Here is an 18,903-nt window from a genome sequence, read left to right on the forward strand (position 1 = left end):
AATTTGCTTTCAAACACTATGCTGAGGTTGTTCTACACCAAACAGATCTGTAGAGACAAAAATCCTGATTCAGAGGACCTGGAGCCTTCAGGGCTGTTAATACCCTTTCAGAAATGCAGTAATGTCTCACACAGCCCACGTCCTGTCAAGTTTCCTCTTCCCAGATGGCAATGTGGAAAACAACAAGCTGTAAGGAATGTCTCGTCCTTGAGTCAGCAAAGGACTCCATCACACACTCAAAGTTAACAATCCACCCAAACATACGCTTAACTCCAAACATACCCTGAAGCACCACTGAAATCATGGAACTGTACCCCATTGCTCTGATGAACCAAATCTCTTCTAGGTTTATCTGATTCTACTCACAGGGTTTTGGGGCCCTTGGAAAAGCTGGATTCTTATCACCATTTCTGGCACTTTCCAAACATAATTTGCACTTTCCAAGGTTCCCAGGAAGAGGCAACAGGTTTGACTAACTTTGTGTAGTTCAAGACATTGCCACATCAAGTTTCACGTGAGTAACACACATCCCAGACATACAACAGCAAACATCATTAAAGCTGCCAAGCTATTTCACCTGGTATAGCTTAAAAGGAAGGAGAAATAACACTGTCCCCCCACCCCCACGGTGAGCTATTAGTTGCTACCATCAGATAGATAAATATTCAGCAGATCACTGAGAAATGGGAAACAGTAATTATTGCCATCTGATGGCTTAGCTCTCACAATTGTTGTTCTGCTAAGAAATTTAGTTGCCACATAAATCCTGGGAGCACAGTCCTGTGTACCATATGTTACACTGTGTGATAATGGATCTTGGAAAGGAGGACTAACATCATTTGCATGGTAATGAAACATTTTTTTTCCATGAGATGCCAGAAACAAAGAAGCTGCTGACATTTGATGCTAACCACCTGCTGATAGCTTTCTCTTTGATTAAGCAGTCCCGGAAGCAGGGAAGCCCTTATAAATAGATACAGATGAGAATTCAGGCTTGCACTTAGAGGGCAAGAAATAAGACATTAGAAAAGAGTCTGAGGGGAGGAAAAAAACCTTGTTTTACATCAACGATTAAGCCATGCTTGGATTAGAGAATAAGACCCCGCGGAGCTGCAATTTAATTGATTTTGGGTGAGAGCAAAATGAAGACTAAAAAGAGTTTTGCTTAGAATGTAAGTGTCCGTGTTTAATACAGCAATCCAGAAAGCTACACCGGCAGCAGTTATCCAGCTGGGTGATACCTAGACTCATACATTTGTACTGTAAAGTCTCTTGAGTGTAAAAAAAAAAAAAAGTAGGGCCTCTTTTATCTGCAGGTCCATCTTTTCTGTTCTGCAGCAATGCAGAGAGTGTGCTAAGTGATACCTCCTGCAGCCTGGGTTCTCCTGGTTGATATGATTTTCAAAAAGCTTAAGCACTTGAGATGAAAATGAGAAAAGCAAAAGCACTGGATCTCAACTTTTATACCTGGTTATGTAAGGGCCGTGACTAGTCATGCAAACATAGATGTACATGACTACTGATGCATTTTCCTGTCAAAAAGACATCAAACACTGAGCAAATCTAAAATATAGCCTGGATGTAAAATCAGGGATAAAGTTCATGTTTTCTGCTCATATTGGTAAATGTAAATTAATACACACAGAAGGAATTGTCAGGGTTCAAAGACTACAGTCTTCCAAACAGAAATATAACCAGCTGAAGTCTTCGAGTAACACCTTAACTATAACATAATGCACAGCATAGAATGACTTCTGATAATATCCTCCATTATCCTTTTGGAATAGCTCAGCCTTAGTCACCTACCCTTCAAGATATCTAGGTGAACCAGAGGAGGCATGATGACAAATCAATACCTTAATAGGGGCACGCAGGAGAGAGAGCTCAGTGAGCTGTACTGCACACACAGGAGAAAAGAATAACAAAGGAAATAGTAAGGTTTTGTAAATCAGAAAGTGATACAGATAATGATACCTTCTTCTGCTCCACCAGGAAGCCTAGTATTACTGGAAGGGAAGAACTGTCTTGAAAGAAAGGGAGATAAAATAATGAACATTTAAAAAATCATGTCTCGTTAACCACAGGTGCTCTCTGACATACAGTAGCAGATCTAGAGTTCACCTTTATTATGAGGATTTACTTTTCCTAGTAACAAAAAGAACAGAGCTGAAATTCTTCCACTGGATGAGATTATTTTAAAATGAGACATTAGAGAGTCTTTTGCAACTTCCTCCTAAGGTGTTGGCCCAGGTGCTGTTGCACATAGGATTTGGATATTCATCAGTGTTGCTGGGAATCTATTCTATTAATTGTACAGAGTAAATGTACAGGGAAGGAAGGAGGGAGGGAGGGAGGGAGGGAGGGAAGGAAGGGAGGAAGGGAGGAAGATAAAGAAGAGGAATAAAAAAGCAACACACACACAAACATCATTTTTGGTTTGAAGTGACCAAGAATTTATATTTCCAGCTCTTTGAAATTCTTGCAAGGAAAAGACCTGATTAGGGTCCCTGGATATAAAGCTGTCATTTGTAATTTTGGTTTTGGATTAGATCAGAATTACCAGGAAGGTATTTTTAAAGTACTACGCAGGACAGAGCAAAATCAATTACTATGCCTTTCATTTTCAATTCCAGTCTTAAAAGAATAAATGGTAAAACTGATCCACCCTATACACTTTTCCTGTGATAAAATCAGCCATTTTAAATTTCCAGAGCAAAATGCACAAATATGATGCACATTTAATTGACAAAAGTGTGAATCTGAGGAGGGGGGGTTGGCATGGGGAGGAAAGGGGAAGAAATGAAAGAGAGGAGGAAAAGGAAACAACAGAAAATGCCAAAAATAAAAGAGTCATCTCTAAGCTCAGTTAAAATTGTAATCTTTCATGTTCAAGAAGTGAACTGAAAGAAAATGAGATGAATTGTTGCTTTTCTAAAGCATATGAATGAATCATGTTACTGAGTGTATTATTTAATACTTGGGAGGGTTTGATGCCAGTAGACTCTGAATCATGACAGCTTACAGGGATTAGCAGGAGTCCCAAAGAAAATACAGAAATCATTTGAAATATTTAAACATTTTTGGTTCCAAGCAGAGATTGGTAAATAAAGGACACGAACTGTATGATCGCACAGCACACACACAAAAAAGCCCTATTTTAGAAGAAGGAACAAGAACCCATCCACCTCACCTGCACTACTGTAGGACAGGCTGACCCAGCAGGCTGTGGTCCAGCTCTCTCTGCTTTGGCCAGAGCCAGAATGACTGCAGGGCTTCAGCTGCAGCACTTTTCTCCCTACAAACTGTATTCGCTGTGATACTGCTACACTGCCACAATATAACCGCAGTGGGGCTGTGCCTGATTCTATGCAGCCATGTCTCTGGTTCTGGCCAGGTTACTCCATGACTATTCAAACCTGTGCTGTATTTAATGAGGCCTGGAATCCAGTCCATACTGCGCAGTGATTTGTAAAGCAGTTGCAGGAATTAACTATTATCATACATCTTGTTAAGAAAAGAGAGCACACGAATCAATAGCAAGTCACTGCAATAGCCACATTGTTTGGTCTGTCTAAGAGATGCTACACAACCATGTGCAAAATCCTGACATTAAAATTCAAATGCTATCCTTAATTATGGCCTTTAGTCACCTTAGGGGAGCTGGAATCTGCTGAATCCAGAGAAACAGATACTATCATGTAATTGGGTTTCAAGAATGTGAGAGAAGTGCCTGTCTTACCTGTGAGGGAAATAACTAATTAAGCGGGGTGATACAAATTCCCTGAAGCTAACCAATGAAAGGCATCAACTCATGGAATACCTAACAAAGCTAACACCAAGTAAAACAGATTTAAACATCCACTTGTTAACATTAAAAGAACAGCAAAAGAGGCCCTGCAGGGTAGAAATAGCATGTGAACTTGGAAATTCCAATACTGGGGAAAGGAATACCCACAGAAAAAAGAGTAATCAGAGCTTGAGAGAGGAGTAGGTTAAGCTAAATGAAATGACAGTGAGATCACTTGTTAGAAAAATAGCCTAATAAAATAGCAGATTCGAGAAGAAGAGACTAAAATGTCAAGCTTCCCTTCTAGACGACAAATAAATTGCAATGACCTGATTTATATGACCCAGTTCAGTAAAAAGTATCTTGAAGAAGAAATGTTCACAACTGTGAATAAACTAGGGAAGAGGATGCTGGAAGAGGCTGCAGTGAGTTACATTTAACTTTTGAAATCAGGGCAGTTCCCAGGAAGTCCTTTGAATCTTAAGGGGTTACAAGCATGACCTGGTAGCTTCCAAAACCTTAACTCTATAGCAAGCTGTCTGTTGGAACATATATGGAAAGTGTACTGCGACTGACAAGGTCATTCTCACACAGACTGTAATTTCAGAAGCTGAAAACTTGACATGACTTGAAGACAGCATTGTAGAAAGCAGTCTGAATCCCACAATATAACAAAGAGATCTGATCTTGGAGAACCTCAGATGAAACAGTGTGGGGACCCTCCCTTCGTGAAACACAAGTGTAACTTTCAGAGTGTGCTGCGTCAAGCACCTAGAAGGAAAAAAAAGCCTTACTAAGTAGGCACATAATTTTGTCATTTTTTTAACAAATCAGAGTGGAAATGGCTGGTCAGAGACTTTCTTCTGCAAAAACAAACTAAACCCACACTATCAGAATAAATCTGTAAGGTTTGTGCTGGGAAGAGGGGAATATGGGTCTGTGCTGGCATAGTATACAAGACAGTGTTGGTAGAGAAATTTCTCATAAAATGCTTTCAAGATACAAATGAGCTTTCTAGGATAAGCAGATAAAACTGTTATAGCGATTACACTGTGATTTAATGTGACCAAATGAGCAGTTGATGTAATTTTACCAAAATCAAAGCAACATCCAGTAAAAATTGAAGAACATAATCAAAACAACTTTCAGCAAAATGTTAAGTGAAATACACTGATGACAAAAGTTGCCCAGTTCCTGTAAAGGAGTAAACTTGCAGGAGACTGTGAGCATGCTGTTCATTTATAGACAGACTGGCTTTCAAATGGGAATAATTGGCAGCTTTGCTACTTGCTAAGACAATGGAGTGGATGACAGGAATAATTACATCCTTAACAATACAGGGAGGAAATTCATGCTTCTGAAATTGAGGAAATGGCTGTGTTGACTGGAGATGTACCAGATGCTAAACTGTTGCCACATGTGGCATCAGCAAAAATGGCACAAATTGCTGCCTTTTTATTTATGCTTATTTATACTTATGAGCATGTATTTATACAAATAACTAGTCTCTGCATCTAGATGGTCTCCTATTTCAGATATAGCCTGCAGGGTTTGGTGCTCTAAGCCATTCTCTCCAGAAAGAGATGGTGAAAGAGAAATCACAGTGGTACTGGTCCACACAGTCCTTGCAAAGCATTAACTACTGTATAGAATAAAGCTCTTCCTCAGAGGAGATTTCAAGCTGAAGTGAAGTGAAGGATGCAAAGAAGAGCCCTGCACAAGGCTTCTGATATCATTCTGATGTATCCACCAGCTGATAGCAGGCAGCAGGGTGAAGGAAAAGCATGGGAAGAAGAAATTCTGCTAAGAAACTAGGAAAGGACTGCTCAAGACTGATAAACAGACACACTCATTGAGTGCCTGGCAGAAGAGGCAGCATAAAGATGACACAAAGATGAAAAATTGGTGGAGAAAAAAGTAGAGCTGTAAAAACTGACAGTACTTGACCAGGTAAAGGGCAGCTGCAGATACATACATGTATACATACATAAGTTTGTTTACATACAAATGAAACCATTATGAAATCCCCTTTTCCAACGCGGTTGCGGTATACTAAATCTCCTGTGCTAATTCCTGTGGTAAAAAGTGGTGATTGCAGAAACTATTATTTGGCAGCCATTGGCAAATACAAGTCAACAAATACTACAAACGCTAAATATGTATATGCATGTACTAGATAATGGTGCCAGCCTACATCCTTCACAGTTAAATTCATGGGTTTTCAATCCAGTTTGGTGGTTACAAGCATCAGCAAGCCTTTTTTCCCCATGCAGTTTAAGCCCTGGGTTATCCAAACATTTCAAAATACATTTACCCACACCCAGCAGACTGCTTAATTATGAGCATAAACTACCAGTTTTTCTTACGCTACACTTCTTCTGTTTTGCCTTTGTTTTCTATGTAAATTTAGACCTACCAAAACACTAAATAAAAAGATTCATGTCTCTTCTGCCATGGTTTTTGAACTTATTTAGATATGTTAATCAGCTTTTTTTGCTTAACAGCCTCCAGGAAGGTTGTTTCTGTAATTGAAATGATAAAGAGATATGGTAAATAATTAACTATATTTTTCTTTATTGATCTGCGTGGTTAGATTAAATTTTATCAGCTATGAATCTACATGGGGATTTCATTAAAATTCAATGTCGCATATAGTGCTAATTATTCTAGGCATTAGTATGTTGCCTTATTTTTAATAGACTATAATTATATTGCCATCTCAATGAAAGCAGGCTTCTGCTTTTGTCCTTGTCTCTGTCCAAGTTACATGAAGGTATTTAATTCAGATCCCTCCCGCCAAGCTAAATAACTCAGTCTTCATCGACAAATCCAGAAACAGCTTCAGGACAAATGACCTGGCAACTAATGCTTGGGGACAAGGCCCTGATTAAAGAACAGACTGTAAGTTTTAAACTCCAGAAATTCTTCTTCCCACTTAAAGCCTCAATCCAGAACACAGCATTTAAGTACATACCAACCTTTGAATTTGGGAACTTCCATAGCATGTAGTGCATCACATATATCCTGTCCTCTTCTTCTGCTCACACAGCTGGCTACCCTAAAAAATGTGTTTCTAGGACAGATGGATCTTTCACCTAATGTAGTTCGACTGCGCTTTGTTTTGTTTTGTTTCTTCCATTTCTTCACTGAAAGGGATGTGTTAGACTGCAAACCCTTTTTCTTTTCATGTTTTTCTTTCTTAATCTTCAGGTGCACTTTACTGTATGAGGGAAGGAAGTTTTGAACATGATGAACAATCAGAATGAAGGCACTCAGTTAGCTCTAAAATATTGAATAAGAGAAAATAACTGGTAGGTTTTGAATGCCATCAGCTACTGCTGCAATTCATTGATTTCAGATTAATTCATGATTGACAAAATCAAACTGCCTTCAGGACTTTACTATCTTTCATGAAATGAGGCCCAGAATTGTAATTTTCAGCTAAATATTTTATAGATATTCTACATATAAATTATTTCTGATCTTTGCAAGAAAAATGTACTCTCTGCTCATTAGTGGCCTTTGGGGAGGTTGCTAGACAAGCATGTTTTACACAAGTATCTTGCTAATATATGATTTAGTGTGGATGCCAGTTTTAAGGAGCTGCTTGAGAATCTAGAGTTCTCTTGCTTAAATGAAAAAGGACACTAGCATCTGAAAATAGGTACAATTTAATTTCCATGTGTTTCAAGGGCTCTTGGAAAACAACAAACAAACAAAAAAAAAAACCAGGAAAAAAGCAATCAAACAAATAAAATCTGCAATACCTTTAAGAGCGAAGAACTGATTTTTGAACTGGGTTTCGAAAGCAAATAAAATGAAAACCAATTTTATGGCATCATTTTACAAACACAGTATCACAAGCTGAGTATGTAGATTAGAATAGGAAGTACCCAGTGCAACAAATGCTTAAAGTATTTGAAAAAATACAAGTACCTTTTGTCTTTTCCAATCGATTTGGCCACACAATAGCCAACACTTATGTTGCTGAGTGATTTTTATTAAACCACTATATGAATGAATGTAGAAACATAAAACTGTGTAAAAATTAATCACACATAATGTCTGTATAAAGGAAATACTGAGCAGCTTAGCATTTGGGTGTTGGGTGAACAATTTACATTAAAGTTCAAATTCAGTAATACTCCTAGCTCCACCTTAGTGCCACCTCTATTTTACATAATACTTCAGTGTTTGTTGGAATTTGATGGCATTAGATAATAAACTCTAGTGTCTTACTGAATCACAACAGAGGTTTTAATAGAAAGATAAATATTTAATGTTATATGATGAGATTCTTAATAAGAAGATTAAGGAGAGCTACTAACTGCAGAAATCAGATTTCAGATTGAGGACTAGATATGCAAGTCCTGTTACAGGCTTCATGCATGGTACCATCACTTAAATCTGTAATAATGTATTTCAGCCTCTAGTACCCCTTGCATGTAACACCATTTGTACTCACAAACAAACCCTTTTCAGCCTCATTCCATTTTCCTTTGCCAAAGACTGCTATCACTGCAGAATGAAAGATGAGATATACTTATGGCTGGCTGGTTGTATTCCAGCACTGGCAAAACAAATAATCAAAATCAAAGGGCCAGCCATCTTAGTAAACTGTGTGTGCTGTTGTTATCGTGACTTATGGCTTTGATCTGCAGGGAGGGACTTACACAGTAGCAAAAAAATACATGACTTTTTCTACTTCATGGTGAAGTGTTAACTTATATGTATCATAGAATCATAGAATTATAGAATGGCCTGGGTTGAAAAGGATCACAAGCTAAACAAGCCCAGTTCCCTCAACCTTTCCTCATAAGAGAGGTGCTCCAACCCTCTGATCATCTTAGTGGCCCTCCTCTGAACCCACTCCAAGAGCTCCATGTCCTTCCTGCACTGGGGGCCCCATCTTCACATGGGAATACCTCTACATGTATAAGTACATATATATATATATATATATATATATATATAGTCTACCTATATACATATAGATAGACAGCTATATGTGCTTACATAAGAGATTCCCTGTTGTAACTTCACCTGCCTTACAGACCCTTGTTAACTCATTGTTCAGAACACGTAGAAGAAAAACATGCATATTTGGTCTTGGTCAAGTAAAGCGATTATTCAGAATCCTGGTGAGGCTTACACTGCTGGTAGCGAGAAAACATTTCATTTGACTTTTGATCCAAATAAGTCCGTACTAAATAAGAATAAATACAGAATAATACATAAGAAGTTCTTTTTGATAAAATATATTTGAATATGTCAGCGCCCAATGATTTTTTATCATTTTATTATGTTTCTCTGTGCTACAAAAAAGACTCAATAGACCTGCTCAATTTCAAGTCAAAATTGTATTAGTGATATAAACTTTTATAGAAGGAATGCTTGTGAAAATGTTTCAATGGTGATATATACATCTCACTTATTGCTTTATTAGGTCCTCTTTAGAGATTCATGAAGCTCCATTCTCTATGGAGCTGTCTGCTTATTTTACACAATAGCTTCAGTAATAAGTTTTTAATGCATTTTCCCCTTTCCAGTATTTCAAACTATATTTTAAAGCCTAGCTCTTTAAAACTAATGATCTTCCTTTATGATCCACTTTTGCTATTGCTAATCCACTGATAACATCAGGTACAAACTTTATCTTCCGTCTTATGACAAATGTTGTTCAAGCCTGAAATAATTCTACCATGTAAAAAGAATTAAGTCTTTTGTGCAGGTTAACAGCTTTTCCATTTCCCTTTCCATTATCAGATTGGCCTATTTCTGCATGACTGCAGCATTTCTACAATCAGGTAAATAATCAAAGCCTATTTCTCATTCTCTGAATGTTGCTGATGAAAGAATGGATGTTAGTCTTTCATGTCTAGCTATGCAGAATGACACTATTCATTTAACTGTTTCAGGAGTTCCTGAGCCACACAGATAGTGGGTTTTTGGACAAGCTGGGATTATTCCATAGTATCAAGGATTGTGAGGCAGCACTTAACTTGGAGGATTAGCTCCTTAGGGATGGTACGATATACACAGAAATCTAGATTATGAGAAAATTTTGTTTGAATGGATTTTCAATAGTTTGGACTAAAATGATTGCTAGGCTCAAACAATAAAACGCCAGGTAAGAGCCTTGCTATCTTTATAGGCTCACATCTTTACCCTACTGAAGAAATGCCAACACAAACAGTGAGCACTCCTCCTTTAAGCACCCTTTAGGTTCCGTGAGCTCCTATCTGATCCAAACATGGGAACATAAATCCTCCTTCAGCATTTAAAGCATAATTGAGCTCACTGGAGCAGTTACGGATCTGTGATATATTTCAACTTGTCAACTGAATTTGAAACTAATTTTTTTTTAATCATCTTTTAAATGTAGATTTGCTTGATAATTCTGTGATACGATTCTATATGCTCATATACCTCAAGGCTGCAACTACATACAAAACAAATTCTTATGCAGAACCTGTTTTTCTGATTATTCTGTGCCAAGGTTTTGCTCCTGTTAATTCTTTTTCCACTTTAGAGACATGATTATAAGGTTTCATTTTCGGTTTACTGGATTCAACACAAGTCTAAAGAAAAGGACCTCACCCAGCATTTTTATCACAAAGCTCTGACTGCATTGAATTAACTTGTCCATAGCAAAACTGGTATGGTGTTGCAACTTGAGAGAGTGTATGGGTCAAACACATGGCATTGGGACAAGAAATTTTGCCTTTTGTTTAGTCCTAGTCCGTAGCTTGTAGAGTCTTACCTGTGTTGATTACCAGAATCAGGAATTTTTTAGAGCACAATAGAACAGAATGAAGCTGATGATTTCATTTTCAGAAGGGCAAGTATTTTTCATACTGATTGGAATACATCACATTGAGATGAAGAATCCTGAATTGTGATTAATATATTCATACAGAAATGCCTGTGTCACTCCTCTATTTCATTTTCTTAACACTTACACCTTGCATGATAAAATAATAAAAAAATCTGCATGCATGAACCAGCTCCTACTTCTTACACCTTTGCACATTTTGAAGTATATTAATCCATTGGAATACTGTTAATAATTATTAAATCAGTGGACAATCACTGTGGAATTATCAGCTCACAATAAAATATTAATTTTCTCAGACCAGTTGACTAAGTTTGACCATCAAATCTTACAGATGTTGTTTCAGGGTGGGATTTTACTCATTGTGCCTTGAGAAGGCTTTTAATTACCATGCAATTGGCAGTGCCTCTGAGCAGGATAATTAGCATATGTGGCATGTCACATACAAACCAGGGTATTAAGTCACTCCACAATTTATACAGGATATATAATCAAATTTGACTGGAAATAATGTTGTTTTTTTGAGATCCAGCATTTACACATGGCAAAGCAGTGGGTGGATGTCTATTATATGTGAGAAGATTAGAAAGAACAATTGTGTAAGATACTGTGCATCATCAACAAAGAAAGAACATTTAAAGGAAGTGCACTTGGTAATTAGATTAATAATGAGCAATTAATTTGATAAATACAGGCAGCCTATTTGAAAGCAACAGAAGTACATAATGTAGTCAAAGCATGTTTGGCCCAATTACTTGTATTTGTTTATTTATTTAACACCATGTTGTATGCACATATTATCAGTGTCTTTTAATATTTATTTTGGAAAAGACTGCAATATTCAACAGGCTAAGAGAACAAAGAAAAAGACCACAGGTTTAATTCTAAGGGCAGACATGGTCATTAAGCAGCTTAAGTAAGCAAGAATTCAGTTTCAAATCTGAAATCTTGGTAAAACTTTCCTGTAGAATGGGACAGAACTATGTCACACAGTGTATCAGAGAGGATGCTGCCAGCATCTGTAAAACAGGCTTCAAGTTTAATTCTAATGAAAAATCCACTAAAACATGCAATTCTGGCATGTGAATACAAACCTCAAGCTTAGCACATGAAACAGCCAAACAGCCAGGAGCCAGACCTTTTATTACGAAGCTAATCAAAACCCACTGTCACTGTTAACAGTGTGTTAAGACACACTAATCTTTCTGTCATGTAGTCATTTCTCTTAAGTGACTAACCACGGACCTGCTGCAGCTGGCAACAGGCAGTCATGGATTTCCTGCTGTGAAAACACTGACTAAAGACAACTTTGTTATCAAATGTAGTTATTTACCTGTCATAGTCTTGGCAAATCTCCCCAACAGCTACCAAAGCCTTCAAGTATTCATTGGGTTGATAGGGGTGAATGTAGTGCAGTGAGCAGCTGTTCCTAGGATCACCATTTGATGCAGTGAAATCTATAGCTACCTGGAACAGAAGAAAAGTCAGTGTGCTGTGGTGCTGCTCTGGGCAGGAGGATACCTACACCAACCATTCATCTTTACCAGAAAGAGTTTTCTGCAACCTTAAAGCATAGGTCATTGAACAGCATACTTGATCAAATCTGAATTAGAGTAATATCAATAAATACTACTAAAAGAATACGTCAACTTATAAAATAAGAGCTCATAAAACTAAAATGGCATAATTAGGAAAGAATGAGCTGCGTAATTATTCCATGTGGAGAGTTATGTTCTAACATAAATGAATCAAACGACCTCTAGTTTCTGAAGTTTAATTTATTTCTTCCAGCTCAGGTAATATTGAGGACATAAATGCTACACAGCAAAATTGTCCCTCAAGAGTTAAAAATCCCACTGACGCCATTCATTAATTTCCTAATTAATTTCAGGAACATTTCTTATAAATTTTAAAACTTCTGTCTGTAGTAGTACTTGTCCTGTCCACAGTAAATACTCTCTGTGCGGTACATTTTTGGTTTATTTTATTTTAATCTTCATAGTGTCTTCTAAGTGTTAAATAATTAACCCTCCCAATTTCATAGATGATGGTAAGCTTAAAGGTGAGCTGCAGGGCAAAAATTAAGCTTTAGTCCTGCATAGAGTTTTGTGCTGAAAAGGCTTATTGGAGTTTGTGGGAAGCATTCAATGCAGAAACAAATATTAAAGTATCTTTTAAAAATTAATTTCTCCCTTTTAAAAAAGTCTTTATCCTCCTCACTGAAGATAGACTCTCACACTTATTTTTCTGTGATATGATCAGCATGTATTCAGAAGCCCCTTCCTGAATTTCTAATGCTGCTTTCTAGGATTTCTGAAGAGGAGCAACAAGAAAACTGTAGAGTCTCCTCAAATCAACAATGCAATTTACAAACTTCCTTTCAGTTTTGCTCAGTGACTTCTTCCTCCAAAAACCCATTTATACCAGCACCTTTGATAGCTACAAATGCAGTGAGTTCAATTTGCAGTTTTACTGTGATGTTGAGAACTTTACCGAGGGCTGCATAAAGAAAGTCCTAGCTTGCCTCTGCAAACGTGTACCTTCCTCAGCTGAAGTCTGCTTGGCACAGGCAGGACTATTTTACTTGGCTATAAAATGAAAATGAAACATAAAATTTCCATTCTCCCTGAAAAACAGACACAGACCTGAAACTTTTTTTGTTGCTGTTGTGAGAAGCTAAAAGAGAAAAATCACACTGCATCAGTCCCATATGGCTTTTCCCCACCTTCTCTGGTTTTCTACCTCTAACTCTTGGCTGAATAAAAACATGTCTAAGAGGCCTCTGGGTAGCCTGGAAATCCTCCCATGCCCGACAGCGAGGAGATGTAAGCTTGATAAAGTAATCTTTCACTTTGCCTTCCCTATTCATTGCTCATGCACTGAAGCATCGAGCCCGGTAGTTTTCCACATAGAACATTTTTTCCCAAAATAACAGATTGATTTTTAACTTGAATAAATTCAGAGAAACCCCCTCAGGTTTGAACCTGCCTGCATAGATGTAACTATCTGTGCCACAGCTGCCATAAACGACCAAGAAACACTAGCGATTTGTGAAAACTATGATAAATGCACAGATAACAGCATGCATTAGCTTAGCTAGATAGCCAAGGTGTTCAAATGTATTCTTAACAATACATGCCTTTCTTAAAAATGTGAATCAGGTATTATTTTAAACTTACATCTTTGTCCTGATTACAGGAAATGCAAAAAATTCACTATATGACAGAGAAGGAAAGGTCACATCTGTAGAACTGTTAACAGCTTGTTTTTACTATGCTAATACCACAAATTAGTTAGTCTTGTGGTCAGCAAAACAGAACTCTTTCTTAAAATGGATATATTTGATTGTCATTGGTGTATCTTTATTTTGGTTCAAACGTACCAGTCATCTTCCCATACCTAAATGTGAAAATAACATAGTAATAACTCCTACACATCTTTTTCACATCATTGCTAAAAGGGTGATTTTCAACACACTGAAAACATCTTACACAGCCAGGATCTCTTGCTAGATCTGTCAGCAAAGACTCAGCAGGTCCAATACCATGACCTGTCTAAGAGAGAATCTTTCCAATCTATCTTTCTATTACAGTTCCCTTTATGCACGTTACACATCCTTTCTAAAGTGATGAAAATGTCTTCTAACTACAGACCCATTTGCACTGTCAGCTTATGAACATCTCTCCTGCAGCAGGGAACACTGTCTGATAGGAGATATGGCGTGTTGCAATAACCACTGCATAAAAGTAACAGTCTGGAATCAGCACTATTGATCTCTGCAGACTAAGGATTCTTAATAAATGATTTTAAAGTGAAAGGAAAGTTTACTTGCATTTTTTAGAGGCATTCTTTATAACTACAAACTACATTCCCACAAAGTATCCCAAAAACACAGCATGTTAACAAAGCCCTTGTTAGCGCCTCAAATTAGCAGGTACATCATACTATAGTGGGTTTTTTTTGTTACAAAATCTATGCTTAGCATTCCCATTTCCCTCCCTTGCGTGCCCTTTTACATTCCAGCAGCACTGTAATACCTGTGCATGGCATTAAATCCTTACAAATGTCATTAACATTAAGGCAACTGCAACAGTAGAAGCAATAGGACAGTTGTAAAGAATTCCAGATCCAATGCACCATTCCAATCAAAAGAAGTGGAAATTTGAGAAGATGGAAAGAGTAGGTTGACTCTGTTGCAGTGGTCTGAATTAACCAAGGTAGGCCTATACGAAAAGGAGACCATATAATGTATGCAGAAAGCAAGAGAACAGTGAGTATCTTCCCTGTAGGTTGCACCTTTATGCTTCAGTGCCCACAAGAACAGCTCTGATATATTTCTGGAGGCAGTAACAAGGTTCACAAGCAGTCTGTGCTATCACTGTGGGTCCTGGTGCAGAAGAGGCACGAAGAAGTAAAACATGCAAACACTCAGCTTGTGAACTAGGTTATGAACAAACAGAGCTATAGGCACACAGATATCCACAACAGCTCCTCCTGATTCTATGTAGGTTGAAAACTGGTGGTGATGAAATTAAACAACACTGTAGCTGGTAGACCCACTACTAAACTCAGCAGTTATTTAGGGATTTCTATGACTCACAGCATGGTGGATTTTTCATCATCTTTATGTGCACACTGCCCATTCCTGCAGATCATTCTGTTTAACTTACACATTATCAATGGTTTTGCTTCATTTCAACAACCCTGTCCTGTTTCCTCAGATAACCCAAAGCAAATCACATGCAAATGCTTTAGAACGTGTACACTGAGTATAAGACAATATGCAGGAACTCCTGACTTCTCAGATAAACTGTGATGAACCTCATTTAAAGCTTAGTGCAGCAAAAACATAAAAAACTCATGATATATACAAACAATATAAAATATTATAGAGGCAATACTATCAGTCAGATAGATATAAAAGCTATTTAAATACTGCTGTGTTCTACTTATGTTAAAAACTCGCTTAGCTTCTCACCTTTATTTTTTGTAACACAATTGTATTTGATGTAAAACATATAGTATATCAGTATGTGCAAGAAAATCCTAGCGCATTAACCAAGATTCATTTTCTGGGCATAATACATATCTTTGAATACATTAATAATTTACTAAAGGCACGTAAGAATATTCTCTTTGGGAAAGTGATGAATCAGTATCTAAGAGGATTCCCTTTCTTTAAAACAAGTTGTAGAATTAAGACACTTACTGTAAACTGTATTTGGCAGCCTCCCATTATATAATCTAAGAAAGAATGCATCTTGTGGATCTGCAGATAAGAAATCAAGATACTTAAATTAACTGAGCGCTGCTAAAACATCAGAGCCTCGAACTGCCTGAATAAAGTAAACTGAAAGAAGGGAGAGACCAACTGAAAATAAGGTGAAGGAAGAATTGGAGAAATGAACAAAACTATAAAGAGAGAAAATATACAAATTATTCTAAAAATACAGAAGGGTAAATTCATACAAAAAACAGAACCAGTCTCTGCTTCTTCTCAGTGGGTAGTCAATGGGAATTTTGCTGTTGGGTTAGGAGGAGCAAGGACAATTCAAAGATAGTTCAAAGGGTTGGAAGGGTAACATAATGAAGGCCATTTGGCAAGCTGATAGACGTAAGAGTTTAGTACTGCCAACTCACAACAGTAGGGAGAGGGGATGCTTAGGACAGTTAGCTTACTTTTAGGATTCAAGTCCTTGTCTTTACATTTTTAGTGGATCAGTTTTTATTGCTATTCTTTACACAGTTCCAATTTGTAATCTACATTTTCAAACACCATTAACTCCTGAAAGTTTAGGAAAGAAACAGAAAATGAACACAAATACCTTGCACTGGTTAAGGATAACGATGCCTGAGTTCCTGTAACTCTTCTTCTTTGCTTTGTACTTGGGGTTAATGCATTCCCATTGTACCTGAGTGAATAGAAGTCACTGCATGAAGTAAAATTAGTGTAGACATCAAATAATTAATAAAGATGGCAACATCTGATTTCCACGGTTTACTAAATCCTGTCAATAATGTTGCACACAGAAGAGAATAATACAACACTATGTAGAGATTCAACAGAAAAGATCCCAAGGCAAACACCTATCTTCCAGTGTGTGTATGTGGACAAAGAACTGAGTGAGATACCTACATTTATGTGTTGTCACCTTCCAGTGTCAACAGTAGGTTCAGGTGTTACGTGAGGAAGTCTGAGGATCTTTTGAGATTATTTAAGAAAAGAAAAGAAAGGAGGAACTAAATATAAATGAAAGTAAACAAGGGAGCAGTCTGATGCATTATTTTAACTACAAAACTGCCTATATATCATAACTGGTGTTTATAAAACTCAAGATGAGAGAAATTCTGATCAGACATTGTATCACTCACTATTGAAAGAGAATAATATATTCTTCTTTAAGTCTGATGGTAAATCAAAAAGTTAAGAAAAATTACTAAAACATGAAAAGAAGAAGTAGCTGATTAAAGATTTAACAGTTTAACATTTGAAAATAATCCCTCAGAATATACTTTGGGAAATTTTCTGATTAGTTTTCTTTCTATAGCAAAATAGTTTTATTTTGTTACTGAAACATGTTACCTTGTTCCCACCATAATATCTCTGAGAGTCTTACTTTTCACTCCAGATGTTCTGCCTTCTCTGGTTTCAAACAGATTGATAAGACCAAACATTCAGACCCTGATGTCTAATTACTACATTATTATTCACGTGTTACTGCAGGAGCAAAATAGATATTCGCGTGTACAAGCATACATCTGTATTTTTAAATCCAGATTTGTAAGTGTGACGTGTTATTAAATAAGGGTAAGAATACACCTATTGTCTTCCAGGGGGTTGTTTCCAAATGCTGGGAGAAAACATGAGCTCTAACAAGATGCCGGGTAAAACAAACAATATCCCCAGGAGGACTTGGTTGCTCTACTACCTAAAATTCCCTGTCATACTTGGAAATAAAACAGGTCTAAACATTACAATGCTTTGTCTATAGTGAAGAACTTCATATTTTATTTGTCTGAGCAATTTGAGCATGTAAAATCACTTCTACTTTATGAACAGCTGCAGTGAGCTTCAAACTACCGCCTAACAGCAATTATTTGGATGTCTCTGAAGTATTTAAAATTTGGGGCTTCTCTTGAATGTCAAAAACAGGGAATGCAAAACATATGGCTCCAAAGCAATATGAGACTTTTTTGCACCTGGGAGGATGAGTATTTTCATCGTTGTTTCTGGAGTGATGTAACAGAGCCAAGAATGGGAAAAGACAAAAAAAAGCACATCTGCTTGCTCGCCTAGTTAGCCTACAGCTGAATTATTTGTCTTGTGAAATGAATTTTCCAATTGAGAAGACAGACAGACATGGGCCCACATGTGCAGGGGAAATCCTCCATGAACTTTTTTTTCTCTCCTCAGGAGAAGCAGTCACGCTCAAGAAATGAAAGCACATCTTTTCAGCTACACAGAATTCATTGCAACACAACACAAGAGTGCAACAAGCTCATTATTTAGGAAAGCAATCTGACAGTAAAGCAAAATCACTGCCCATGTTTTGATACACTGCTGTCTGGCAAGATGGCTTAGCACGCAGTTACCTCAAAACTTATTGGAAGCATTCCTACAAAAAAACTGTGCTATCTCTATGTTATAAGGACATCGTAATACAGTGAATAAAAAGAATAAATAGGAATCAGGATTTGTGTTCCTCCCTTTCACTCTTAACTACACTGGAGAGACTTCATGGCTTTCCCCTGAATATCCAAGGTATGCTTCCTTAATATTATCACCCATTAATAGGAGCACTTTTCAAGGTGTGTGTTTAAAGAATGCCTGGCCTGTATAAACCCCTACACTGTGCAGAAGAACTACTTAAGCCTAATATAAATATATTTCTATTTATTATATTTATATAAATATTTATATAATATTTATATTCATGCCATTATTATATTTATATAATATAAACATTATGTTCTTAAGTGTATTAAAACATTCCATATAAGTCACTAACATGCCATTGGCAGATGTGGATAAGAAAGAAACAGAAAGAACTGAGTAGCAAATTAATATAAATGTTGGGTTGGTTTTTTTTTTTTGTTTTTTTGTTTTTTGGAAAAACAGAAAAAAAGAAATAATTTGCAGCTATTAAATATTTTTATTAAGGGAAGGGAAGAAGAGGAGAGAGGAGGGAGAAATTCCTCCCCAGTTCATGAGTGGGTTTCTACATGAAACTCTCTTATCTTTACTAACCTATCAAGATGTGGTTCTGACCTTGGCCATTCC

At 37.0% G+C, this 18,903-nt stretch overlaps 1 protein-coding gene across 2 annotated transcripts in view; it reads right to left on the reverse strand.

Annotated features, from left to right (window-relative positions):
* CPNE4 (copine 4) overlaps positions 1-18,903 on the reverse strand; it is a 198,676-nt gene that overhangs the window by 20,349 nt on the left and 159,424 nt on the right. For both annotated transcript variants that reach the window (XM_015854074.2, XM_015854075.2), the window contains exons 9-11: positions 16,448-16,534; positions 15,832-15,891; positions 11,956-12,089 (exon numbers count right to left, since the gene is read on the reverse strand). In XM_015854074.2, coding sequence (XP_015709560.1) covers positions 11,956-12,089; positions 15,832-15,891; positions 16,448-16,534 — 281 coding nt within the window. The remainder of the gene's footprint in view (positions 1-11,955; positions 12,090-15,831; positions 15,892-16,447; positions 16,535-18,903) is intronic.

This window comes from Coturnix japonica, chromosome 2 (assembly GCF_001577835.2).
Source record: "Coturnix japonica isolate 7356 chromosome 2, Coturnix japonica 2.1, whole genome shotgun sequence".
Classification (NCBI taxonomy): domain Eukaryota; kingdom Metazoa; phylum Chordata; class Aves; order Galliformes; family Phasianidae; genus Coturnix; species Coturnix japonica.